General features: G+C 58.1%; 7 protein-coding genes across 7 annotated transcripts; 3 read left to right on the forward strand and 4 right to left on the reverse strand.

The window, feature by feature from the left end:
• Nucleotides 1–98: 98 nt before the first annotated feature.
• On the reverse strand, nucleotides 99–4,570 carry DICSQDRAFT_86857 (ARM repeat-containing protein). Its single transcript, XM_007366046.1, has 20 exons — nucleotides 4,157–4,570; nucleotides 4,031–4,103; nucleotides 3,905–3,966; nucleotides 3,677–3,851; nucleotides 3,135–3,627; nucleotides 2,951–3,064; nucleotides 2,736–2,890; nucleotides 2,587–2,677; nucleotides 2,379–2,529; nucleotides 2,145–2,325; nucleotides 1,935–2,084; nucleotides 1,836–1,881; nucleotides 1,717–1,784; nucleotides 1,595–1,666; nucleotides 1,330–1,530; nucleotides 1,082–1,270; nucleotides 867–1,025; nucleotides 634–803; nucleotides 495–582; nucleotides 99–435 (listed from the first exon to the last, which is right to left on the reverse strand). Exons 1-20 carry the CDS (start codon nucleotides 4,408–4,410, stop codon nucleotides 259–261), a joined length of 3,069 nt encoding a protein of 1,022 aa, XP_007366108.1. The 5' UTR covers nucleotides 4,411–4,570; the 3' UTR covers nucleotides 99–258.
• A 2,284-nt stretch (nucleotides 4,571–6,854) lies between these two features.
• Nucleotides 6,855–10,016, reverse strand: DICSQDRAFT_136844 (FolC bifunctional protein). Its single transcript, XM_007366047.1, has 12 exons — nucleotides 9,741–10,016; nucleotides 9,571–9,685; nucleotides 9,393–9,520; nucleotides 9,255–9,338; nucleotides 9,036–9,200; nucleotides 8,902–8,979; nucleotides 8,791–8,845; nucleotides 8,454–8,736; nucleotides 8,206–8,396; nucleotides 7,586–8,130; nucleotides 7,428–7,529; nucleotides 6,855–7,357 (listed from the first exon to the last, which is right to left on the reverse strand). The coding sequence occupies exons 1-10, from the start codon at nucleotides 9,891–9,893 to the stop codon at nucleotides 7,871–7,873; spliced, it is 1,512 nt and encodes a 503-aa protein (XP_007366109.1). The 5' UTR covers nucleotides 9,894–10,016; the 3' UTR covers nucleotides 6,855–7,357; nucleotides 7,428–7,529; nucleotides 7,586–7,870.
• A 223-nt stretch (nucleotides 10,017–10,239) lies between these two features.
• On the reverse strand, nucleotides 10,240–15,144 carry DICSQDRAFT_136845 (acid protease). Its single transcript, XM_007366048.1, has 12 exons — nucleotides 14,827–15,144; nucleotides 14,742–14,772; nucleotides 14,670–14,688; nucleotides 14,532–14,614; nucleotides 14,457–14,477; nucleotides 14,347–14,402; nucleotides 14,026–14,288; nucleotides 13,771–13,972; nucleotides 13,578–13,700; nucleotides 13,397–13,510; nucleotides 10,689–13,331; nucleotides 10,240–10,633 (listed from the first exon to the last, which is right to left on the reverse strand). The coding sequence occupies exons 1-11, from the start codon at nucleotides 15,021–15,023 to the stop codon at nucleotides 12,713–12,715; spliced, it is 1,728 nt and encodes a 575-aa protein (XP_007366110.1). The 5' UTR covers nucleotides 15,024–15,144; the 3' UTR covers nucleotides 10,240–10,633; nucleotides 10,689–12,712.
• Nucleotides 15,145–16,415: 1,271 nt separating this feature from the next.
• DICSQDRAFT_136849 (alcohol dehydrogenase) lies at nucleotides 16,416–18,680 on the forward strand. Its single transcript, XM_007366049.1, has 12 exons — nucleotides 16,416–16,659; nucleotides 16,728–16,808; nucleotides 16,865–16,915; nucleotides 16,972–17,105; nucleotides 17,155–17,199; nucleotides 17,257–17,354; nucleotides 17,410–17,559; nucleotides 17,614–17,677; nucleotides 17,727–17,894; nucleotides 17,957–18,029; nucleotides 18,092–18,174; nucleotides 18,241–18,680. Exons 1-12 carry the CDS (start codon nucleotides 16,474–16,476, stop codon nucleotides 18,596–18,598), a joined length of 1,491 nt encoding a protein of 496 aa, XP_007366111.1. The 5' UTR covers nucleotides 16,416–16,473; the 3' UTR covers nucleotides 18,599–18,680.
• A 180-nt stretch (nucleotides 18,681–18,860) lies between these two features.
• On the forward strand, nucleotides 18,861–20,970 carry DICSQDRAFT_136850 (Phosphoribosylformimino-5-aminoimidazole carboxamide ribotide isomerase). Its single transcript, XM_007366050.1, has 11 exons — nucleotides 18,861–18,998; nucleotides 19,053–19,171; nucleotides 19,237–19,307; nucleotides 19,366–19,469; nucleotides 19,530–19,606; nucleotides 19,666–19,696; nucleotides 19,764–19,831; nucleotides 19,884–19,998; nucleotides 20,052–20,442; nucleotides 20,497–20,663; nucleotides 20,724–20,970. Exons 1-9 carry the CDS (start codon nucleotides 18,868–18,870, stop codon nucleotides 20,128–20,130), a joined length of 795 nt encoding a protein of 264 aa, XP_007366112.1. The 5' UTR covers nucleotides 18,861–18,867; the 3' UTR covers nucleotides 20,131–20,442; nucleotides 20,497–20,663; nucleotides 20,724–20,970.
• Nucleotides 20,971–21,743: 773 nt separating this feature from the next.
• On the forward strand, nucleotides 21,744–22,392 carry DICSQDRAFT_147376 (NDUFA12-domain-containing protein; the record flags this gene model as incomplete). The annotated part of the gene is made up of 5 exons (XM_007366051.1): nucleotides 21,744–21,859; nucleotides 21,919–21,968; nucleotides 22,022–22,050; nucleotides 22,106–22,222; nucleotides 22,276–22,392. 5 exons carry the CDS (start codon nucleotides 21,744–21,746, stop codon nucleotides 22,390–22,392), a joined length of 429 nt encoding a protein of 142 aa, XP_007366113.1.
• Nucleotides 22,393–22,439: 47 nt separating this feature from the next.
• DICSQDRAFT_60737 (NAD dehydrogenase) lies at nucleotides 22,440–23,975 on the reverse strand (the record flags this gene model as incomplete). The annotated part of the gene is made up of 5 exons (XM_007366052.1): nucleotides 22,440–23,518; nucleotides 23,587–23,615; nucleotides 23,671–23,770; nucleotides 23,824–23,863; nucleotides 23,919–23,975. The coding sequence occupies 5 exons, from the start codon at nucleotides 23,973–23,975 to the stop codon at nucleotides 22,440–22,442; spliced, it is 1,305 nt and encodes a 434-aa protein (XP_007366114.1).
• Between the last annotated feature and the right edge of the window lie 745 nt (nucleotides 23,976–24,720).

The raw sequence follows: 24,720 nt of genomic DNA on the forward strand, positions 1-24,720 counted from the left end.
ACACTCTGTTGGACTTACTGCAACTCGAAAGAGACGCTTGACTTTGGCGTCAGGTCAGAAGTGATTGAGAAACAGACACGCTAGAGGCGTGCAAGTATGTGATGTTATCAAGTGGACTAGTGTAAGCATTGGTAGAGTACGATGGGAAAGCAACAGAGGGACCGCGAGCGAGACAGCTTGAGTAGCATTGCGAGACGACAACCAGAGGCAAAACATAACAGAGAAGCTCTTTCGCGACGGAGCTCAGTACTCAAAACCTTATGGCCGGTTTCCGGTGATTGCGTCGTAGATCTGCTTCAGCAGTGTAGGCTCAGCGTTGGTAAGGTAGCGCGACTGCAGCTCGGCTCCACCACCACACGCCGCCTCGGCCTCGCGCAATTTGGTGGCGATGTACCCCGTGAGTTGGGTCGTGCGCACAGGGTCGTTGTCGAAGACCTGAAACTGACGTTAAAGCACTGCTTCATGAGCAATATTCACAGGGTTAGAACACGTACGGCCCTCCGACGTTCATGCTCCAGTGTTCCCTCCACCTCGGTATACACCTCGTCAAACGGACGATCCCAATACAGCGTGAGCGACGAGCTGCTGAAAACAGTCAGGCACTTCCACAATGGACGACCACACAGCACGCACTCGTTGCCCGTATTGCTCTGCGCCTCCTTGATCTCCCCGAACACGTCGATCCAGAGGTTGCAGATCTCGGTCGACAGCCTGTCGAGCACCTCCGGTCGGCCCGTCGACACGAGGTTCGCGATGCCCATCGCCGTCAGCTTTCGCAGGCGCGGCTCGGACATGTTGTCGAACTGTGGTCAGGACGACTCCGATGAGAGCAAGGTCAAGATCGCTAGGGAGGGTCGCAGACATACCCGCGTCCACCATTGGTTGAGGATCGGCTCCCAGATCTGCGACACCGGCTGGTTGAGCGCTTCGGCGGTGGCGGAGACGAGGTTGAGGAACAGCTGCCTGTCCGCGACTGCTATGCGAGCGAGGAGGTACACGTATTCAGTCAGGATAATTGTGGGGAGCTATTCGCATGCGACGTCAGCATATCGTCCCAGAACAATCACCCTGGAAAGCCTGCCTTGTCCTCTTCCAAGCCCTTCCAGACGGTGAGGAACAATCCAGAGCTGTGCATGGCCTCCCCCCACAGCGCCGGAGGCGCGACCTGCGTGAGCAAACAGAGGGCTGACGTCATATGCTTGATGTTCGTGGAGATAGCTCCCTCAGTGATCGCTGCGTTGAATGCGCGAAGCAGATCGACCGCTGCCACCTGGTTTCATCGACTCAGCCAAAGGGACGTCAGCGGAACGTGCAAGGAAGCGGACTCGCCTGGAGGATACGGGGGGCGTCAAGCAAGAAGTATGACTCAAGGATGTGCACGACCGTGCCCAGAAGCTCGAAGTTGCTCGAGAGCTGCTGAATGATGAGGGGGACGAGCTCGACGAGACCAGGGGAGCCCTCAATGGTGTTAGTGTTCCTGAGGGCGCTTTGCCAGAGCGCGAACGCGTCCTGGTCGAGTTGGATAGACGCCTACAGGGAGACTTCGAGGTCAGGCCGCCATGCGACCACGTGCATTCGGTGCAGGCGCACTCACAGGCGGGATGAAACATTCGCGGACAAGAGGTACGACCAACGCGCTCAGCGAGTTGGCATTTTCTTTCGCTGACTGGTCAGGGTGAGCATCACCATACCTCCCGTGAGGACACGCAGACGTACCTCGACAAGCTTCTGGACCGTGCCCAACAAACAAGCCTTGAACAACCAGTCTTCCTCCGCAGCAGTCCCTACACAACGAATCAGCACACGACCAGCCAACCGACGGAGAAAGAACCTACAAAGCTGAGGTATTGGCTCCGCAACCATCCTAATCAGAGGGACAATCTGACACGGCCGACTCAGTGACTGCTCGAAGGATAGAGGCCGATCTTACATACACGAGATTCTGCACGCTCAATGACCGTGTTCAAACTGTCGTTGATCCTTCGCTTAGCCTCCAGCGAGTCCGCCTCAGCGGTGAGCTGGACCAGGGACGTGACGACTTGAGGCAAGAAGGGCGCGAACGTGTTTGCGTCGAAGTTCAAGCTCTGCAATCACCCAGGCATTCAGCTGGAAACACCTTGAAAACGCGTCAGAAAGAAACCCACATCGACACATTCACGGATGGCTATCGCCGCCGTCAGGCGGACCACCGCGTCGGACCCCGGACCCTGGTCTCGGAGCAGGTGGACCAGGACTTGCCAAAGGATGGGGTTGTTCGCCGTCAGACATTCGTCCGCGACCAGCTTGCCGAGGAGCCATGCGATTCGCCTCTTCACAATGGGGTAGCTGGTATCACCCAGTCAATCTCAACTACGACCAGTGAGTGCACTCTTCCATACCTCGGATGGGTCTCTTGGGCCTCGGCCATAAGAGAGCTCTCGAGCCAGTCCTTGAAGGGGATGGCTCCCTTCAGGCGAATGGCACAGCGCCCAACTGCACAGTACAGGGCCTCTTTCTGGATGATCGCAGGGAGGTCTATCGCTCGCTGACCTGCGTGGGTGTCAGCAGCCTGATCCATTACCCGAGGCGAGGAAGGCTGATACGCACCGACGAGGTTGTTGAATGTGGTTTGGATCAGCGGCTGGACGTACTGAGGATATTGGCTCGCCAGCGTCATGAGGACGCGCTCCCCACAAGGCTGAAAAAACAACTCCGGTGAGCTTCGGATGAACGTCTCAAGACTCGGAAGGGTATACCCGAAGTTCGTACTCCCACTGGTCGTTCTCTTTCTCCTCCGTGTTGACCCACTCCTCCGGATCAGCCATCCACTCTTCGAGGTCAGTCGGGTTCAGCGGGATGAACCGCGTCACCAAAATTTTCACCGCGTCCTCCACGAATTCCTTCGTGAGCACTAAATGATATATCAATATAGAATGGACAAGTGAAACATTGACAACTCCGTGAGACTTACCTCTGTCGTTCGTCGACCCGTCCTTCTTGACAGGCGCCCACTGCGCCAAGCTGTCGCGGAAGAGCGCCATGCCCTGCACGAGGAAGCGCACAGGGAACACGGCGAGAGCCGAGTCTGTGCACAACGGTCAGTCACCCACTCTACCAGCAATCTCGTCCACAAAAACATGCGCGGCAGGGCGTACCTGCGATCTGCTCCGACGGACCAGCCGTCGCCTGCACGACCTTGCTCCAGTAGTACAGCACCAGGTCTCCGCACACTGGCAGCGTGACGAAGTGCGCCGGGTTGTCGCGCTGCATGCGCCTGAACAGCTTCCCGAACACGCGCACGTGGCGCGTGAGCAGGTCGAGCGCGCGCTGCGACACGGCGTCCGCGGGCGGCCCCGCGCCCAGGGCGGAGACCAGCCCGATGCGCATCTCCGAGAGCGCCTGCAGCTGGACGGCCGCGTTCTGGAAGAAGTCCTGCACCCAGGGCGCGAACTCCTGGTAGTCGCGGCAGCAGGTGTAGCGGTGGTACGCCCAGAAAGCGAGCTTGACGAGGCATTTGAAGGTCAGGTGCGTGAGGAGGAGGTCTTCGGCCGTGCGCAATTGGCTGAGCGAGGCGGGGGCGATGGAGGATAGCGAGGATGAGATTCGCGCGTAGTGGGCTTGGAGGGGTAGTCGCAGATCCTCTACGAGCTGTAGAGATATGTAGGAAGAGTCATGCTAAGGGGAACCAGCTGCGTACCTTGCCCATGGTCTTGACGCCCGTCAACATCTTGAATCCCGCATACTCCTTCAGCACGGCGTTGAGGACTTGGAGCGAGCGGCGCAACACCAGGGTCGCGTTTGGGTCGCCGTTAGTGTATCGAGCGTCTACGGAGGAGTTGATCGCGCCTCCGAGATGCGACATGAGGTTCCCCCTGGCGAACACGATGAATACCGCGATATAGCAGGGATGTAGCAACTGACGTACCAAGCGACGGGATAGTCCATCCGCGCGATCTTCGCGACAACGAGCGCGTTACACTCTGCAATCTACGGGGCAGCGGAACAGTCGTATCCGGAATGCAGACAGTGAGAATACCGCCCAATCACTCACAATGTCATCGGTCTCGTCCAAGAAGGAGAGGGTGCGTGCCCGGATGCGATCCTTGATCTCGGGAGGGAAGTTTCTGATGAATGACGTAGGTCTCTGTGTATGCATGAATGAAGACGGGATACTCACTTGCGCGACCTCCAGTGACCTGAAGTCGCGTTCTTAAACTGGATCATGGCCTGTTGGCGGACCTGGAGAGGGACGGTTTTCTGAGCGGCGATTTCGTGCAGGATATCATAAGCTCCTGGTCGCTCTAGGAGATCCTTCAATCTATGTGTCGAAACCTGCACTTCACTTGGGTTCTGGGATGCGGCGCCGCACACGACATTGTATAGCTCCTCGGGGGAGACGGGCTGTGGCTGAGCTTGGCTCGGGGGAGCCATAGTGAGATGCCAGTGATCCGCAAGGACAACACACGTGGGGTTGAAGTGAGATTAGGACAGTGCAGGCTTAAGTACAGGGAGGAGAGATGGACAAAGGTCGGGACACGATGGGAGAAAGCAACGACGAAGGCTCGCAGCGACCCTGCAGGGCAGCGCGAGGCGTTGCCCGGGCGGGCGCTCAGGCTCCAGAGTCGCGGCCAAATAACGCGTCCACAACGCCACGCGTCTATCCCCGCGACGCGTTCTGTTTGCTTCCGAGCTTGGCCACAGTCCCGCTCTCCACCAGCCTCCTCACTGCAACGCGCCACGTCGCATGCAAATGCGCTGTGCGCCCGCCCTCTCTCGTCTTGTCCGTGTCAGCCCCAGAATACACACGGTTTACGTTGGCCTCTGTCCGCAGCCCGCTTCTCCTTTCACGATACTTCCCGACGCGAACCACAGCCACATGACACGGGCCATTCCTCTACCCTCTTTCTCGCGTAGCCAGAGCTGGGCCTCGCAAGCCAGAACCGATACCACCGAGGAATACGTAGAGGACTCTGAGCCAGAGCGCCAGGAACGAAGGCTGAAGGCAAAAACACGTCGGGTGCAGGTTCAGAGGAGGAAGACCCCTCCGGCCGCGGTCGTGCAACCCGCGGAAGACGTCATCGAGCTCACGGACAGCAGCCCTTCTCGTCCGAACACTTCTGTACCCCAACGGATCAAAGCCAAGCCCATAGTAATCATAGATGTGTCTGGTCCGTGTCCGTCCCCACCATGCCCATTCGAGAAGACTTAAGAAATAGTTCGCGCTTGCAGATAGCAGCGACTCGTCTGCGTATACACCACGGTCGCGCGGGAGCGATCACGCCCATGTTGTCGTAGGTGGTATCAACGCCAAGATTAGCGGGGGTATGTTCTGCCGCAGAGAGAAAAGAAGAGGCCACACTGAGGGGAGTTACAGACAGCACCTTCGACGAGTCCCTTCCCTCTATAGGGAAGCTCATTGGCCTACCTGAAGGAAAGCATCGGAACCGCGTAAAAGATTCAGATCCAGGCGACGTTCGCGAAGGGAGCAACCCAGCACGATCTTCGCCTCCGTCTCCAGCGCCCCGCGCGCCCCTATCCTTCGCCTCTGACGAAGGAAGCGACAGCGACGAAGGACAACTCAAGCTCAAGCGCTTCGCCTACGCCGCTCCCGCTCCCAACCCACCAAGACGTACCGCCTCAAAAACACCATCCCCGGCGACACAAGAGTCCCAGACTCCCGAAGCGACGTCTTCCGCCGTGCCCCCGGCGAAAGCGAAGCGCCTCCCCAGCCATCGTTTCGCCGACGAGTTCACGGATTTCCGGCTATCGCGCCTCCTGAGGTGCGTGTCTTGCGACCTCGCCTGGACCGCGCGCAAGACCGTCAAGGAGAAGATGAAGCACATCCAGTCCTGCGCGAAGAAGAACAGGCTCACGGACGAGACGGTCCGCGTTCTCCTGCGGGCCGAGCTGGCCAAGCTGCAGCCCGTCGCGTCTTCGTCGAAGAGGAATTCTCCTGTCGAGCCCACCGTGCCGTCCGCACCAGAGACGTTGTTGGCAGAGACGGTGAGGGAGCAGAAGAAGAAGCGGGCCGGTCCGCGGCGGCAGGTCGAGCCCACAGTCAAAAGCGTTGCTGAGACTCGAGAGGACATCCTGAACAAGGCCCGTCTTCTGCTCCAGAATGCCCCCAATCGTGTCCCGCCCGCCGGCAGAGTCGTTCGGCAGATCGCGCAGAGTTCTGCTGCGCCAGTTGACCCGGAACCTGCTATGCCCCCTCCTACGCAGGCGTTCGCGAGAAGCAGCGTCGCTGCGCGCCATGATCTCCCGGACATACAGCCTGCAGACACTACACGCGCGTTTGGAGCCAGCCGGCTCGGTGTCGCTCGCGTCCAGCAGAGCATCATCAGCGCAGGGGCCGCTATTGCGGCGGAGTCGGACGTGTCGCCTCTTACTCAGGTCTTCAGCAGGAGCGCGTTGGGATCCGCCATGGCCGCAGTCGACCCCGCGGACGATATGCCTCCGGCCACCCAGGTATTCGCCCCGAGCAAGCTGAGACACGCAAGCGGGGTGGCTCGCGAAGTCCTTCACGCTCACGGTACGTCCTCTTCGAAATGTCTCAGTGCGATCACTTCGCTCACCTCTACGCAGACGACCCGATGGATGAACCCATCTCCCTGCACGATACCTCCGAGGACGACTTGGACCTGGGCAAGTCCTCCCCTCCCCGGCCTGTAAGTGCCCCTCCCGCGATTGTCCTGTGAATGAGACTGATAACAACCAGACCGTGATCGAAATCATCTCCTCCCCCAGCTCAAGCGCAAACCATCTTCCACCTTTACCGACGGAGGCGAATCTCGCCCCCGCCCCCGTCCCTGCCCCCACAGTCTCGAGCCACCTCGCGCGTTCCCCATCTCCCTTGCACCCACTGTCACTGTTCGCAGAACAGAGCCAGGAGCCCGCTGGTGACGATGTCCCGGAGCCGTATGCGCCTGCGCACGGCGACGACGCGGGCGACTTGTATGTACAGGACGATTATGATCATCAATGGAACGGCTGGTACGAGGACCAGGACGCGTGGGAAGAGCACGGGGACGCGTTCCTACATTACGACCCTGAGCGCGACGGCGCAGGGCCGTCTCGCACGAAGACGCAGGCGGCGGAAACGCAGGCGCCGCCGCGCGAACGGAGGTTGCTAGCGATACCGGAGGACGACGTGCCTGGTGCGGGACCGTCCAGGGTCGGCCGGGAGCCGGGCCCTGCTATTGCCCCTGCTACGAAGCCCCCATCGAAGAAGCGTGGGCGGCCGAAGGCGAACACGGATGAGAGCGACGCGGAAGTAAGCAAAGAAGGCAAGGAAATATCCCAAGAGGAGCTGAACGCGAAGCTCAAAGAGGCCATCCTGAAGGACGAGGCGCTCCATCTGCGCGTCTTGCGATACGAGGTACGTGCACCTGAGGCTCTTTGGGTACGTCTTCGGGCCTTGGGCTGGACGCGGCGTGATTCTCGTGCAGCCGATCCATTTCGACGTGTTCATGCAGCTTGCCGCGGGCGTCGGCGTCACGGACAGGAAGACGAAGCTGAGGGGGAAGGTGCGCGCGTTCCTCGACGAGAAGGTGTGTTTGAGCGAACCCTCCTCCCTTGGTTGTCTGATGGACTGACACGGGCACAGGCCATCCACTTCTACGGCGCTGACCCAAGCAAGAACAGGACGAAACGCGCACGGCACTCTTAGCATCATTGCCTTACTCTCACATAACCAGACTGGCTTGACTCTATACATTATTTGTAATTAAGCGGGCCTGTTGAAGGCTACATACACTACTACCACGATCTATCTAGTACGCGAAATGTATCTCAATATGTAACCAAAAGCAATGCCTACGACAACGGACACGCGAACGAACGGATGGATGCTGGAGGTGACCCCCAACTAACCTCTTTCACGAGCAGGGAATCAAAGGGCCACGTCGGACAAGCCGGCGACCTCGATGACCCCACCTACGAGATGCAAGCTGCCAGCGACTAGGACGTCGACAGGCTTGTCGCCCGAGACGTTGAGCTTCCGGACGACATTGACTGCGTGTTCGATGGAGGGCAGGACGTGCACGTTGTCCTTCGGGAACGAGGGGACGAGGGAAGACCATGTGTCCGCGAGCTCGTGCTGGGTTTTCAGGTAGAGCTTGTCGTCGGTGCTGAGGGCCACCGTGGTGATGTCTAGGCAACAGCGGCAACGGTCAGTGTTCATTCTTCTAACAAGACGCAAACGAGGCGCTTTGGCATTGGACGTACCGCCCTTGAAGGTGCCGTCTGCGTAGGTGACGTTCGCGCAGAAGACGACCTGGTTGAAGAGCGCGTCCGCCGCCTCGGTGAGCCCGTGCTTCTGCAGCTGCTCCGCGGCGCGGGCGAGCATAGCACCTAGGAACGCTTTCCCGGAGCGGCCGCTCGTGCAGTTGAAGATCAGCACCCGGGAGCGATCACCTCTAGTTTGATGGCGATTAGCCCTGGACTCTGCGCTGCGACGGCTGAGATCGACTCACAAGTGCTCTGGGTCCCTAAGTGCGATGTCTGGGCTGACGTACCACCGCATGCAGCAATCGAGGCTCTCCAGTGTGTGCGCCCCGTCGAGGAACCAAGTCGTCTTTTCGCTCTTAGGGTCGACAACGGTCTGACAGCGGCCAGGCCACTTGGTCGCCTCCAATCCCCGCACGAATGGTTCGGGCAATCCCTCATCGAAGTCCTGCAATGCTTGTGCGGACAGGAATCTCTTGGCGAGCGCCACGGCGAGTTTAGCATTCTGGTACTGGTGACTTCCGGACAAGCCTGCAGAAACATCAGGCAGGGTGCTCGATCACAGATCAACCCTGAAGTGCTTACCGAGCTTGACATCCGGGAGCCCCGGTGGGCGTTGGACAATTTCAAACTCGGAGACCTGCCAATCGCTCTTTCTGTCTGTGAACATCATGGGTCGAGTGGTGACAGACCGACCTTCACGATGTCGGCTTGCTCTTTTAGTACCGCAGCGGCTTCCTCCGGCTGTTCGACGGTCAGCGCTGGAACGCCTTCCTGATGATCACGCATATCGTCAACCCGTGCCAGACATGGGTCCGAGCGTGGCTCACCTTGAAGATACCGGCCTTTTGCCACGCGATGTCCTTCAGAGTGTTGCCCAGCACGTTGACATGGTCAATGCCGAGCGCAGTGATTCCGGTCACGATTGGCTTAGGAACGATGTTCGTGCTGTCATGTCTTCCACCAACGCCAACTTCGAGGATTGTGGCGTCAACCTGTGGCGGGGCGTCCTGAGCAAGAATACTGCCAATGGATGATGACCTTCATACTTTGAGCTCCAGGAAGATATGATAGGCCAACAACGTCATGAAACGGAAGTATCCTGGCATTATGGATGTCTGTGGGTTGGCCGTCTACAGGGCCCTTTCAGCAAAGCTGTGATCGCATCTGATTCGCGTCAAATCTACCTTGGTGTTCCGCTGGAGCCGATCCCATACCTCAAAGAAGGACCTGACAAAGGTTTCCTCGTCCACTGGAGAACCGTTTATCCGAATTCGCTCACGCACGGAGACCAGGTGAGGGGAGGTGTAGAGACCTTCGTTCCGCGTTAGGTAGGAAATAACCTAAACAAACGCCTTCACGCACCGACTTTCCACTCCGGACGAGTAGCACGGAGGACAGAGTCAGTAAACGCGGATGTAGAACCTTTGCCCTTGGTTCCCGTGATATGTATTACGTTCAGCTTGTTCAAGTCGGACGGCTACAATGGACCATCACGATGAGGCCCATCAGGGGAGGATGGAAATACGACTTGCGCTGTACCCTATTCTACCCAAGTACTCAATCATCTCCGGGATGGCGAACTCGCTCAGCCGTCCACCGGAGGCGCGGACGGCCTCCAAGGTGGCGGCATTGGACTGGAGGGAGTTGAGGTGATCGACCGCGTCGCGGTATGTTCTGGTCGACATGGTGCGGCGGAGGAAGGCAGGAAGTAGACGTATATATACAGGAAGATGGCGATAGGATAAGGAGAAGAGCGGGGACATCAGGGACGCATGGTTATCTGGCCGGCGCTGGCCCGCAGTGGCAGCTGAGTGAGTCGATTCTGCTCAAGACGGCGCAGAAGCAGGTCAGAGCGCACTGCCAGTGAGTCACGGGCCCGTGTCGCGCAAAAATCCCCGCGTAGCCGCCCGCCACATACTTGCAGGCGAATGGAGTCCACAGCTTGCGCTGTCTCTCTCCACTGTCATATCTGTCTGGCCACATTTTTCTATTCCTTCATCCCCTTTCTGCTTTCCTCGATATGCTGCGCAACGCTTGCGCACCTCTGACCGCCGTCACACGTCGACTATCCTCACCACTTACCCGCGCTGTATCCACGGCTTCGGTGTCGCGAGAGCCATCTTCGTCAGTACAGCGCACTCTTCCAACGAGCCACCCCCGTCAAACTCCAAAGTTATGGAAAGGAAAGGGGAAAGAAAAGTCGGATGAGGGCGACGAAGGCTCGGGAAGACCCAAGCGTCTCCTCAAGCCGTACGATCTTACCCTGAGGTTGACCAACATGTGTGAGGAGGGAAAGCTAGACGAGGCTATCGACACTCTCAAAAGCATGCCTCTCGATGCACAGAACACCTCAACTTGGAACACCATGATCAGCCACGCTGGACGCGCAGGTCGATACCAGCTAGCCTACCAGCTGTACATCGAGGTGTGTTCTCTTTCGCTCCCCAGCATCCCCAGCCACTCTGAGGGTGAGGCCACAGATGAAACGTCGCGGCTTCAAGCCCGCTCTGCGTACATATACGACCCTCATGTCTGTCTTCACCAAAGTCCCGTCCTGGGAGGACCGCTCGAAACTCATCCAGAACGTCCACAAGACGTACGAAAATTACCTCGCGTACATCGAGCTCGTCAAAGGCCACAACCCCAAGAGCCCTGAGTACAGCGTCGCGCCCATAAACGCATACCTCTCCATCCTCGGCCGCGTAGGCGAGCACCAGCGCATGTTCGACGTCTACAACGCGCTCGACGAGTCCGGCCCCTTCTCCCCGACCAGCGTCACCTACACAGTTGTCCTGCGCGCCCTAGGGCTACATAGCACGGCTGCACGGGGCGACACCGAGCAGGGGCGCGCGATCCGGGAGCGCCACGCGTCCGACGCGCGCCTCATCTGGCGACAGCTCACGAAACGCATCGAGGACGGCGCTCCCATCGCCGTCGACGCCTTCCTCATCAGCGCCCTCATCCGGGTGCTCGCACTTGGCAGGCCTGCGGACCAGATCGCGGCGTTCGACGTCCTCCGCGAGCACGTCGGGCTCGCGAAGCCCGGCGAGACCGCCCCAGCCCCCACCGTCGAAATGTCGGCCCCACTGCTCGCGGACGTGCTCTCGCTCTGCAACGCCGCCAAGAAGCACCGGCTGACCGTGCACTTCGCGCAGCAGCTCATGGACAAGAACCCGTCCCTGCTCGACCGCGGGCACATGGACCACATCCTCGCAGCGTACGGCGCGCTCGCTGCGACGGGCTCGACGACCGAGGCCGCCCGCGCGCTGCAGACGCTCGAGTGGATGGTCGAGCAGGAGATGTCGAGCAAGGACGGCCACAAGATCCGCCCCGGGCTCTCGACCTACACGTTCGTGCTCGTCGCGTGCTGGCGCGCGAAGGACTGGGAGAGCACGATGCGCACGTTCGAGCTTATGACCGGCTACCGCGCGAAGGACTTCGCGGACGGGGCGGCGGACGCCCCGCAGCAGGTCGTCCGCGCGTCGGGGCGGAACGTCCTTCCCGATGCTGCTGGGGCGTCGTGCATCGCCCGCGTAGCCCTCGCCACCGGGGACGAGGCGGTTATGCGCCAGTGCCTGCGCATCGTGCACCGGCTGAACCTCACGCGGTACCTGTCCCTGGCCGGCGGAGAGGCGGAGGCGGAGCCGGCTCGGGGAGTGCCAGCGTCCAGGAAGGACGCGACGTACTACGCGCACAAGATGGCGTCCGCGCTCGTCGAGGCCGTCGATGTCCTCGTACCGAGGAGGACGGACGACAGCCCGCGGCTGGGGCACGAAGAGAGGAACTTCGTGGCGATCCGCTCGGCGGCGCGGGGCTTCCTGATCGCCCATCGGCACCAGCGACCGAATGCGAACGACACCCCTCTTCTGGAGGAAGAGTTGCTCGGGAGCGAGCAGGGCCTATCCGCCATGGACGAGGCGGTAGAGTGGGAGCGGATAGCCAGAGAGCAAAAGTCGAACAGTAGATCCTTCTAATTGCTTACATCCCGACCTAATGCCGTCTCATGGAATACATGCCGCTCGCTGTGCCTGCATGAGACCTGGGGCTGCTGAAGCACCATCCACACAAACACAGTCGACGAGCGCGAACGGCCAGTTTTGACTATGTACAGCGGGTGCACAGCGCACACGGGGCGAGAAAGAGAGCACATAACAAGAAATATATCTGGCAGCCACCAGTCCGTTCCAAGAAGCGTGCGGGAGAGCCACACCACGCTGCAATATACTACTGACAAGGAGGGTCCATTCGTCGTCAACAGAGCAACACAACATGATACGCGTAGGAGGGACAGGGACAGGGCGCGAGTACGGTGTAGATGATGAAGCAGCACAGAGGAGAGAATACGTCGAGCATACCGATATACGTGTACGTGCGTGCATGAGCGGCATGACATCCCACCCCCCGCCCCTGCCACCACTGCCACTTCACCCCCAACAGCCCGCAAACCACAAACAGCAAGAGCAAGAACGCTCAGACAAAACTCCATGTGCAGCCCGTGCACGCCTCACGCGACGGACTTTGGCCTGTCCCCCGCCCGGATGGTGCTGTCCCCAAAGCCCGGCTTCGAGAACGCCGGGGAGGGCGGCACGAACGTGTCCTCCGTCAGCGCCATCGACACGGGCTGGTACGCCCCGAGCCCTCCAGGCCCGGGCCCGGGCGTGTCCTCGATGTACGACGACGCGCGGTGGAGCGGCATGGGCGTCGCGCGCCCCGGGGTCCGACGCGCTCGCGCCGCGCGGCTGCTGCGGCGGCGGAGCAGGTACACGACGCCCGCGGCGACGAGGACGAGGACGACGAGTGCGTTGAGGGCCATGATCGCGAGGAGGGCGGGGAGGTACGCCTGGAGCTTGTTGAGCGTGTCCGCGAGCTTGTCCGAGACGTCGACGGTCGTCGAGCCGCCTGCGGCGGCGGCGCCCGTCGCGGAGACGCTTTGGGCGCGGTAGCTGATGTTGGTCGAGGCGGAGCCGCCGCGGTCCGCGTGGAACTCCTTGGAGGCGGTGTTGGGGTCGACGAGGGAGAGGAGCTGCATGTAGGGGTTGCCCATGTTGCCCGAGCTGTCGTAGTCGCCGAAGTCGTAGACGGTGTACAGGGACCGCATGACGTTGTCGCCGATGAGCCAGTCGCTAGATTCACGCAGGAGTGAGCTTGGCGGATGCCACAAGGCTACTGCTGCACCGCAAATACGTACAACTGGCCAGCTCCGACGGAGACCGCCTGCGGGATGAAAGACCCGACGCACAGGGTGCTGTCGCTGAGGCTTTTGGGCGTCACATCCAGAGGGTGAATTGGGTACACAGAGGAGCTGCAGCAGGCCGCCATTGAGCACACCTCCGGGATCTCGTCATCGTTCGTTCCTTGAATTCACTTACCCGAACTGAAGAGCAATGTCGACCTCCGCGTCGCAAGGGACGACCCACTGACCGAGAGCCGAGTTGTAGGACGCGCCCTGAACGTTGCCGTAGATCGCATCGCACACTTCCTTCGTTGCGTACCTAAGCGAGACGACGCGGGATTAGCACACTGTGCGCGAATCTCGTATAAATGCAGCAGATCTCGACTGACGTGTATGACGTGCCACTGTCGAGCATTACGACCGCCTTGCCTGACGGAGCGCCGGCTACACTGGTGTTCAGAGGGATCACGGTGTTGTTGTTGGCGAGGACGATGGCATCGAGCAGCACTGTCCAGCGGGTGGGGTCGGACGCGGGGAAGGTGGAAATCTTCGGGCTGTTCGCGACGTCCTTGTAGTCATCATCATACTCGCCTGATGAGAAGCACATTAGAACCCAACAGCGACGACTATGTCGCGAATCGCACCTATTGTGAAGGACCCCTCGACATCACCACCAGACTCCGTCGTCCTCTGGAGGGCGAAGGCGATGAAGTTGGGCTCTTTCGGGTTGTCTGCGAAGAGGTTAGAGAGGAGGGCCTTGCCATCTGACTGGCCAGCATTTGTGAGCGCGTTGTCGACGCTTGAGAGCTTGCTGAAACCCAGTCCGACGATGCCGTCGACACCGTACGAAAGGATGGGGTTGCTGGCTTCAGACGCATCAATGAAGGCTTGTTTGGGCACGTTGATGCTAGACCGAATATAATCAGGACGGGAGTGGGTGTGCGAGTCTGCCCATGCTCGCTCACCCAGCGAATTCAACGGCAGTGTAAGAAATGTGGCCGTATGTTGAGCCTATGCCGTACTACAGGGACGTCGTGAGAGGTCTTGCGACGGAGATTACGGCGGCGACACTCACGGTTACATTAAGCGTCAAGGCCTAGGCAGCAAAACGGTAAGCCAGGTATCCAAAGTGATCTTAGCTGGAACATACCGTCTGATTAGCGTTGGGTAGTGGAGAGGAGGCTCCCTTAACCCAGAGGTCGGAGGAGCCGGTATCAAGTTGCAAAGGGTATTCTGAGCGACTACCATAAGGACGTACGGAGGTAGAGCCCAAAACTGTCAAACGTACCTGTTCCTCCTACGGTGACCTGTACCGGGACGATGAGGAGGTACTCGATGGGGGGATGGCGGTAGAACTCACGTTAGCAATATACAACAGATCATGGAACGAGCTGTCGCAGACAGCTCAGTTGGGATCCCTGGTATTCGGGGACAATAAATCATACCTTAGGTCGGCATCGTCTCCGTTGCCGGAAGAGGTCGACGAAGCGGCAGCAAGGACAGGTCGGCGAAAGGAAGTCTTGCCAGAACGCTTCTGGGGAGAATGGTTCGGCCGTTTGCGCTGTGTGAAGGAGATCTTGGCTGCTTCAGACAGAGTAGCGGAGAGAAAGAGACCGAGGGCGAGGGAGGATGAGAGCCTCATCGTGGAGGCAGCCGAGGCGAGGATGGAGCCGAAGGAGTGACTGGAAGGGAATGTGGGGATGGAGAGCGAGTGGGAGGGAGTAGGACAGCACGAGTCTGCGAGGACTGTGCGTGCCCGGGAGACGAGAGGAAGGAGAAAGTCGGTCAGAGAGGCGACCTGGGCGAGGTCGATAGCAACATTGATCTTCTCCGCGTTCCTTGTCCTCCCACTCGACTTCTGCACCCAGACCCGGCGTTCGGCGCTTGCTCCCTCACGTGGCACAGTCCGTATCCCTCATAGACTTGCACCTTGGCCACAGATCCGCCTACATATGTCTCGCCTTGCAGCTGTGTTCCGCATTGCGATTGACAGCTGCAGAACGACTCCGTCGCTCGTTGACAGCGACTTTCTCAGTCGCCAGCCGCACAGCGCCCCCCAGTTTCCCATGGGTAGCAGGCACTCTATCCGCCTCTGATTGTCACTGCGCCTGCCGCCCCTTCGATGATTTGCCAATCTACACAATGCCATGCGCGCGCTCCCCTCGACTGTCGGAGCATCATACGGCGCAGATCTGAACAGCAGGTTGCACAAGCTCTCCGTGCATGAAGCTGGGACTGAAGTCAAGCGTGATAAGTAGCGTCCGGAGGTTGAGTGCCAATCCGGATTACGCGAATATCTCGATCTCTGATTGATGTTGACCTGACCCCGAGGCAGTGGAACGCTTTTCCTCGGGCTCCTTGGCGACGAGCGCTTCTCCCCGAGTCTAAAAGCGCGCAAGCATCTGTCGAAGGCGCAGCTGGCAGTCACAGATACACAAGCTACTTCTGCCGTCCTCGACTGGTGCAGAACGCTTGCCTTCGACTTGCCTGGCGTCATGGTCGTGCAAACCACTGTATATGGACTTGCTTGTCGCCACCTGTGACCCAATCGCACGCGAAGTACTTTTAGACGGACAACTTGGCTTGTCAGCTATCGAACTGTAGCACGCATACTACAGTACACTACCTCATAATGCATAGGATCGGTACCCTCATTTCCGTATGCATCATGGGACATTATGCGTTATAAGACAACCTACCGAGCGTGAAGCGCCCGTTTGGTACCCATCCGGGGCCTCTGTGGCGATATGCATCATTAGATATGACCTCATGCATTATGAGGTAGTCTGCTGTATGCCTTCAGTGGCTTGAAACCGCATACCATGCACCGCTCTGCAGTTGTGTCGGATTAGCGGACGCCCGTAATGCCGCCTAGCAGGGGTCTCGACGTGCGCGTCGGGGGGCGGGTCAACGTACACGATCACAGGACTGCTTTCTCGTGACTTCCCAGGCGGCTTTCCCCACATCCGTCCCCGGCAACACACGCTCGGCTTGGTGCCCTATAAATGCAGGAGCCCCTCGCCTTCCCCGCCCCTTCCGCTGCTTCACAGCTGCTCGCCGTCGCTGTCATCGTCCGACTCTGCTAGCACATCATGTCCACCGCCGCGGCCTCCAGGAACGCCATCCGGCGGCTCATCAATGTGGCTCAACACACCGCCTGCCCCTGCCATGGCTGCCGGTCTGGGGGTGCGCACAACCCCATACACGCCCTGCAGCAGATGAGAAAGTACGCGACTCCCGTGGAGAGTCTCCCTGTCGAGAAGGAGTATGCGTTCGAGGTCCGTCTAGAGCATTGCGTCGTGGGCCTGTATGAAAAGCCCTGCGGGAGCTGAGCAATGTGCGGCAGGTTGCTGCGGCCCATCTCCGCTTTGGTGAGGGTGTCACTCGCGAGGTCGGCATGGACTTCAAGAACATGAAGGCGCGCAAGGTTGGCATGTTCGTCTGAGAGTGTACGTGAGGTGGGTGTTGACCGGACGTGTCTAGGTCGCGGTCTTCACCGACCCCAATGTTGCGAAGCTCCCGCCTGCGAAGATGGTAAGTAACACGCTTGAGGTTCCAATACACACCCGTCTCATTGAGATGCGCTTCAGGCCATTGCATCATTGGAAGCACAACAGGACCTGCCGTTCGAGGTGTACGATCGTGTTGTCGCGGAGCCCACGGAGGCAAGCTGGCGGGACGCCATTGCTTGGGCCAGAAAGCATGACTGCAGCCACTTTCTCGCGTGAGTGCACCAAAATGAGACGATGCGTGCGGTTCTAAAGTTTGAGCAGCGTCGGAGGTGGAAGTGTGATGGACACCGCTAAAGCTGCCAACTTGTACGTATGTTTCCGCATTCGGTGTCTACCTGGAGTTCATTTCTTGGACCGTGGCAGGTTCACTGTGTACAAGGATGCTGATCTCTTCGACTTCATCAACGCGCCTGTAGGCAAGGGACTGCCCGTCACGGAAAAGCTGCATCCCCTCATCGCAAGTCTGTGCCGTCATACTGTGTGTTTTGCAGTAGCCCGTGGCTGACGAATTCGCAGTCCCCACCACTGCCGGCACGGGTTCCGAGACCACGGGCACGGCCATCCTGGACATCACCTCAATGGCCTTCAAGACAGGTATCGCGAACCGCGCCTTGAAGCCTATACTCGGCATCGTCGACACACTCAACACTAGGACATGCTCTAGGGGTTCGTCGCGTCTCTGCACAACATGCACTCGGAAGCTGACTGTATGCCCGCCAGAGCTGCACATAAGCGCAGGCCTTGACGTCCTGTTCCACAGCTTGGAGAGCTACACTGCTATCCCGTGAGTTGTCCGAGCCCCGTACGCGTCTTCGGTGACCGACGAGAAGCAGCTACAACGAACGCACGCCTCGTCCGAGTAACCCCATCTATCGCCCTGCGTACCAGGGCAGCAACCCCGTGGCAGACATCTTCTCGATGTGGGCTCTCCACACGACCGTTAAGCACCTGCCGCGGATCGCGAAGAACCCTGACGACCACGAGTCGCTCGCGCAGATGATGTATGTCTCTCCCCGCCGGTTTGCCGCTTGCGAGCCTTGCTGAGCTTGGATTCCGCGGATAGGCTGGCCGCTTCCTTTGCTGGCATCGGCTTTGGCAACGCCGGCGTGCACCTGTGCCATGGCATCAGCTACCCTGTGAGTCCCATCTGTGCGGCGCCTCATCTAGTGTCTCGAGCTGACACGGATACACGTTTCAGATCTCCGGTTTGAACAAGAAGGGCCCCAAGTACAAGTATGCGGGCTACAACGTCGACCACCCCATCATCCCCCACGGCGTCACGTAAGTCACATCTTTTCACCTGTTTACAGGTTCCAGCGCGCTGACAACCCCTCTTTTCCTGAACAGCGTCGCGCTCCCTGCCCCGGCGGTCTTCCTGTTCACCGCACCCTCCTCGCCCGACCGCCACCGCGAGGCCCTCGCGGTCTTCCAGGGCGTCAGCGCGACCGACCCCTCCATCACCGCCATCCCGGACAACGCTATCGGGGCGCACCTCTTCGAGGCCATCGCGCGCTTCCTCGACGGGCTCGGGGTGCCTCGCGGGCTCAAGGCTGTCGGGTACACCAAGGCCGACATCCCGGCGCTCGTGGACGGGACGATCCCGCAGAGGCGCGTGCTGGACCTCGCGCCGGGCATTGGGGACATCGTGGGTGAGGACGGGAGGGAGCACTTGACGAAGATCATCGAGAACTCGTTTGAGTACTGAGTGGGAGCGACGGCCCTGTCCATGATATTGTATACTAGTCATCTACCTATGGAATGCGCGTGTAGCGCGATGCATCAAGTGCCTCATTCATGTTGAAGTTCGTGGATCCGTGGTAAGGGGGTCCAGCGGTCGTCCAAGCAAGCTCATTAATGGCAGGATGTCGCTGGAGCAGAGATCGGAGATCGAGATCTGCGCAAGATCTACCGCAGGCGCGTCGGGTCGGGCATGCTTGCGAGATTTGCGTACATCATCACGGGCAGGCCGACGTTATGACACAGACACGTCGCAGATCGCTCTTCCGCCCATGCATAGACCTGCATAACGGCGAGGTGAAGCAGATCGTCGGCGGCACCCTGAACGAGGACGACCCAAGTCATCTGAAAACCAATTTCGTCGCGACGTTCGTGCCTACTCCTTTGCTCTCCGTGCGTGACTTCTGACGCAAGAAAGACAGACTTCCTGCGGCATACTTTGCAGAGCTGTACAAGACGCATGGCCTCGAAGGCGGGCATGTGATCAAACTTGGCCCGGGGAACGATCAAGCCGCCAAAGATGCCCTCGCTGCTTGGCCAGGTTGGCTCGTCTGCCTGTGCGTTCCCTGGAAGCGCTTCCAGCTAACATGGTTCTGGTTGTGGTAGGCCATCTGCAAGTCGGTGGGGGAATCACCGAGGACAACGCCCACGAGTGGATCGATGCCGGGGCAAGCAAGGTACTCCCTCAGCAGCTCGGTCAGTAGCTCTTGGTGACGTTGATCGAGATGCCTATAGGTCATCGTGACATCCTACTTGTTCCCTGACGCAAAGTTCTCTCTGAAGCGACTGAAGGGTGTGTCGGAGGCGGTAGGGAAAGACCGTCTTGTCGTGGACGTAAGGCGGGTATCCCACTATTCTGCTCATCTTAACGGAGTACTGAAGGGCGGATCGATCAACAGCTGTCGTAGAAGAGGAGACAAGTGGCTTGTGGCCATGAATAAGTGGCAAACGATTACTGACATGGAGGTTGGTAAAGGTAGGATTACGAGGCGGCCGTCAAAATAGAGGGACAGTAGATTGACGGCCTATTTCCAGTTACGCTCGACATGCTATCAGAATATTGCAGGTAGGCACATCAGCATTCCACTCATCGCCAGTTACGCTGAGTTTTGGAATGCAATTCTGGAATGTAGCGAGTTCCTGATACATGCTGCGGACGTGGAAGGCTTGTGCCAGGGGATCGATGAAGAACTAGTCACTAGTAGGCATATTCCATTCCCTGAGATTACCGAATGCTCCTGAACCACGACCAGAACTCGGAGAATGGGTAACGATACCTACTACTTATGCGGGAGGGGCAAAGAGTATCTCCGATCTGGCACTTGTGGACCGTTTGTCTAGTGGAAAGGTCGATCTGACCTACGGGAGGTATGTTCGGCCTTCCTAGGAACGCAGCACAATTGGCTTAGTCCACATTCCAGCTCTCTCGATATATTCGGCGGTTCGCTGGTCAAGTTTGACGACCTGGTGAGATACAACAATGGCTCCCGCGAAGATTGAAAGCGTATCCGATCTACACTCGCATCGACTCGTACAACATGTATCAATACACCGCATTTCTACAACTTTAGGAAGTCAGCTGCCAACTGCATGTATTTCTCTCTCTCCTCCCAATGCGGCGTGTGGCTGGATTGGGCGAAGGTGTACCATTTGACCTTGGGAATGGCCTTGAAAAACGGAAGGACGGTGCTATCCGCGGCCTCATCGTACGCCCCATTGAACAATAAGGTGGGAACTTCTATCTTGCTCGCCTCTCCTATGATGCTCCAATCCTTCAACGAGCCAGTAATGTAGAATTCCGAAGGACCGTTCCTGTGACGTACGTGAGCAAGACTCGGTCTGAAGACATCGTGCAGCTGCGCTCACATCGTGAGATATACGGTATGGTCCTTGTCCATCCACTCGAAGCTCTGGTGGAGCTCAGCGGGCCAGGGCTGGAGCCGGCATAGATGTTGCTTGTAGAATTCCATCATGGCGTCCTGATACTCCTTGTGGTCGGTCGTCCCGGCTTTCTCGTGTTTTATGAGGGCATCCTAAGGAACGGAGGGTGGTTGTCAAGCAAAGATAACCACTCATCGAAGATGCCTGCCTACCCGGACTTGCGGGTCCAATTTGGGTATCAACTCCTCGTTCGCCGCCTTCACGAACAGCCGCATATCCGCAGGACTGTCCGCAATGATGAGACGCTGGAGACCTTTGGGCTGCCGAGTGGCGTGGCGGGCAGCGAGCATCCCACCCCAAGATTGCCCGAGTAAGGAGTAATTATCCTGTATACCGAGGTGACGGAGGAGGTTGTCGAGCTCGTCCAGGAAGAGCTGCTCCGTCCAGAACGATCCGGCATCGCCGGACTTCTCTGGGAGGTGAGTCGAGTCTCCATTGCCCAGTTGGTCGTAGAACACGACAGGAATAGAGTACTTGACGAAGAGATCGGCGATAGATAGGATGTAGTGGTGAGTGGATCCCGGTCCGCCGTGGAGGGCAACGACGGGAGTTGTACCGGATTTGAGGTCTCCATAAACCTTGTACGAGGTCTGGCAAGGCTTCCCTGCTCCCGCATCAAATTCAACCGTACCGGTCAGAGTAGGAGTAGCCATGAGATCAAGCTATGGGGACAGGGCTAGCGGGGGGACGAGAATAATGGGGTGTTAAGAGAATCGCCTGAGTAGCAGACGATAGGCATGAGAACCTTCGATCTCGAGATGATCACCTGTTATAGCGTCTTACGGTTGAGACGCTTGCAGCGCATCGCGTGGGCTTCTGGATGAGTTATGCCGGATGCCGATGGTTGAAAGAACACACTGTCATCCAGGTTTATGGCAAAGCTGGCGGAAGAGCCCTCCGCAGTCGTTACTGTACTTCACATGGTCGTTACGTGTCTGACCACAATGTGTCTCGGTTGACGCACAAATACCTCAAATGAGACAATTGCGGACACACTCCTGTGGTTCACATGCAATACAGAAGACATGCAGCATGTGTACGTACCTGCATGTGACATGTGAAGTACTACAGTAAGTCACAGAGCCGCGAGGCGCCCTCTCCTAAGGGATAGCTTACATAATCAGACGTGGCCTAACCGGACGGCGGACGGTGTCGCTCAGCTCGCAACAACCATGGTCTCCCTTCAGCGGACTATCCGCTCTATCCGCCGCGTTGGACTTCGGGAATGGTGGAGGCAGATGCAGTACATTGGTGATGCGAAGTCTGGCCGATTTGTGGGCAAGGACCAGTGCGTAACACACCATTCTGAGGAGGCCCATACAACGCTGATCGCGCAATTGTGTGTAGGTTCGGAAACCGTTACTATGAGAATCTGAATCCTGAAGAGGAGGTCCCAGGTGAGCGCTTCGCGTGATGAAGAAGAGGTGTTGTTCGTACTGAACTACGCCAGGCCGTCACCGCTGGGTCGATTATGCTCAGGTATGTCATCAAACAATATGCATTCGACACCCGCGACCAATGTCCCTGTATATAGCATGACTACAATGCTACGCAAGTTCCCGCAGAGTGGCACTCGTGGATTCACCACATCCGCAAGGACGCCCCAACCGAGGACAGAGTCATGCAGAATTTGTCCCCTCCGTGGAAGGCGGTATGTCTGACCTGCATTCCACTTCACGTACTGCTCATCGCGGTCTGCTTCAGCCTTGGGTCGAGAATTTGACCGGAACTCGTGGTGCTTACCGGGCATACAACACTGTCCGACCTAAGTACGAGGCTTGGGAGCCCAAGTCAACCCCGCGAGGAGGCCCGTCCGCGTAGAGCAGGTTCTCGCGAAATTTATTGGCGACGCGTGTACATCATTCTGTCTATGCATGCCCACCGCCCATTATATCATCAACTACATACTCAGCGATTGCGAGGGACGACGTCAGCCCTGGGCTCTCGACCCCGAGCAAGCTGATCAACTGCCCATCGCCCTGCCCGTTTGCGTAGTCTCGACGAAAAACAAAGTCCTGGAAACCTGCTCCCGGGCCTACGATCTTAGGCCTGATGCCGCAGTAGTCTGGCTGGAACCCTTCGAACTCCACGCCTGGCAGGTACTCCTTGACGGCATTGTACATAAGTTCCAGGCGGGAATCGTCGGGCACGAGGTGCCATTGCCAGAAGTCCGCATCATCGTCGGTTTCGGGAGGAGCGAGCCAGTCAATGTCGGGCCCGAATCGGACCTTTCCCTGCAAGTCCAAAGTGAGGTGGGTTCCTAGGGAGGCGAACGCGTGTGCATCTTTGCCGACATGTGGGCACGGGTATATGAGGTGTGAGACGCTGTTGATGCCGGGACCATGGTACGAAGCGTATGAGCCGCGGGCGAAGTACATGGGTATCCGCTCGTCCTCTGGAAGGATTGCATTCAGAATGCGCGGTGCAGTAAGGCCTGCGGAATTGATAACGGTCCGGGCAAGGAGCGCATCCCCATTTGCAGCATCGCCGGTCACTAGCTGCACAACCCAGCCGGGCGCGTCTCTACTTATGTCGATGCGAACGACCTGCGTGGAATATACGATCTCGCTGCTTTCGGCGTCCAAGATCTCCTTCTCTAGACTCTGCATCAGGGCGTGCGAGTCCACGATGCCTGTCTCGGGGCTCCATAGAGCGGCGACAATGTCCTTGTTCAGATCTGGCTCGAGCTCCCGGGCTTCGTCGCCTCCGATGAGCTTAGTGGGTAGGACTGGCGATTGCGATTGGGTAGGATCTGAGTGCGGCGGCCAAGATAGTTTCTGAGCTTTAGCGTGGAGGCCCTCGATGTATGGCCGTTGTTCCTCGCGAGCAATAACTAGCTTTCCGGTCTTTTTAAAGGGTACGTTGTGTCGCACACAGCGATCATACAGCAGTGTCCTTCCTCTCAGGCATAGATTCGTCTTGAGGGAGCCTGGAGGATAATAGAGTCCTGTTTTCCCGTGTGAGCTATGTGAGCTCAATTGCCAAGAGGGGATGCCAGGATGCCTGTTGGCCCACCTGCGTGGATCACCTCTGAGTTACGAGCGCTGCATATTCTGTGAGTGGACTTGATGGGAGCGACCTTGCGATATGAAATGTTACCTTGTTTCCTCGCCGGGGAGGTTGTGTCTCTCGACGAGGTACGTGCTTTTGTCAGGGAACCTCTGACCAAGTCGTTGTGCGATGGCAAGGCCAACGACACCTAATGTCTATGTCAACACCGGCGAGAGCCGTGAGGCAAGGACTTCGCGTTACCTCCTCCAATGACAAGATGGTCTACAGCATACTCCGGACTCTATTTGAGCCGGAGGTCTCAGTAAGAGAAGGTCGCGAGTGTTACGTGAACATACCTTGAATTTGTATTTGTTGGTACTATTGAGGGCTGCACGAAGGCCCCTTACTTGCATCGTGATAGCGCAGTCACCCCTGAAGCGGGACGTGTCTTTAGGTCGAGGTGCAACTTATGACGAGATCGTCCAGGTCTCAACACAAAGAAATTGGCATGAATGGACAGAGCCGCCCTTGTCTTCCCCGCTGAGTGACATCCTGTTGCATGCATGTGGGAACCGCTCGGCTGCACCAGAGCGTCATGGAGAGATTAGATCAGATTCAACCTCTAGTCGTCGATCGCTGTAATCTAGTCTTAAAGTTTGCGACATGACATAAGATTGACCGCCCGCACAACCTGCTACTATGTCACAGCGTTACGAAGCACGTGAGTAAGGCGTCAAACTAGTTAACGCGATGAGTTAAGTCGACAAGTCCCACATGTATGTATGCTGCTAGTATACATCTGATTGGTTCCAATGCTTACCTTGTACAGGGGAACCGAAAGTGAGTGCAGCCGGCCTTGATATCTCGGCAACAACTTGACTGAATGACTGATATGTTTGCAGGACCTGTTCTCTCCGCCTGTCAAGGGTTTCGATCAGACTTCCTGGATGCCTGGGGCAATGGACCTATTTTTCATTCTGTTAGGAAGCTTGTGCACATCACCCAGTTGGGTAAACACACCTCTGATGTCGCCAGCGGCACATTCTCCTTGTTTTTCGCTACTCGGCTCCGTCTGGCCCGCAGTGAAAGTTGTTCCCTTGGTTTCTTCTGTGCATGCGCCCCTAGACTTTGTGACTGAGTTACTCTAGTGTAGCTTTC

The sequence above is a fragment of the Dichomitus squalens genome (genome assembly GCF_000275845.1).
Source record: "Dichomitus squalens LYAD-421 SS1 unplaced genomic scaffold DICSQscaffold_15, whole genome shotgun sequence".
Taxonomy (NCBI): domain Eukaryota; kingdom Fungi; phylum Basidiomycota; class Agaricomycetes; order Polyporales; family Polyporaceae; genus Dichomitus; species Dichomitus squalens.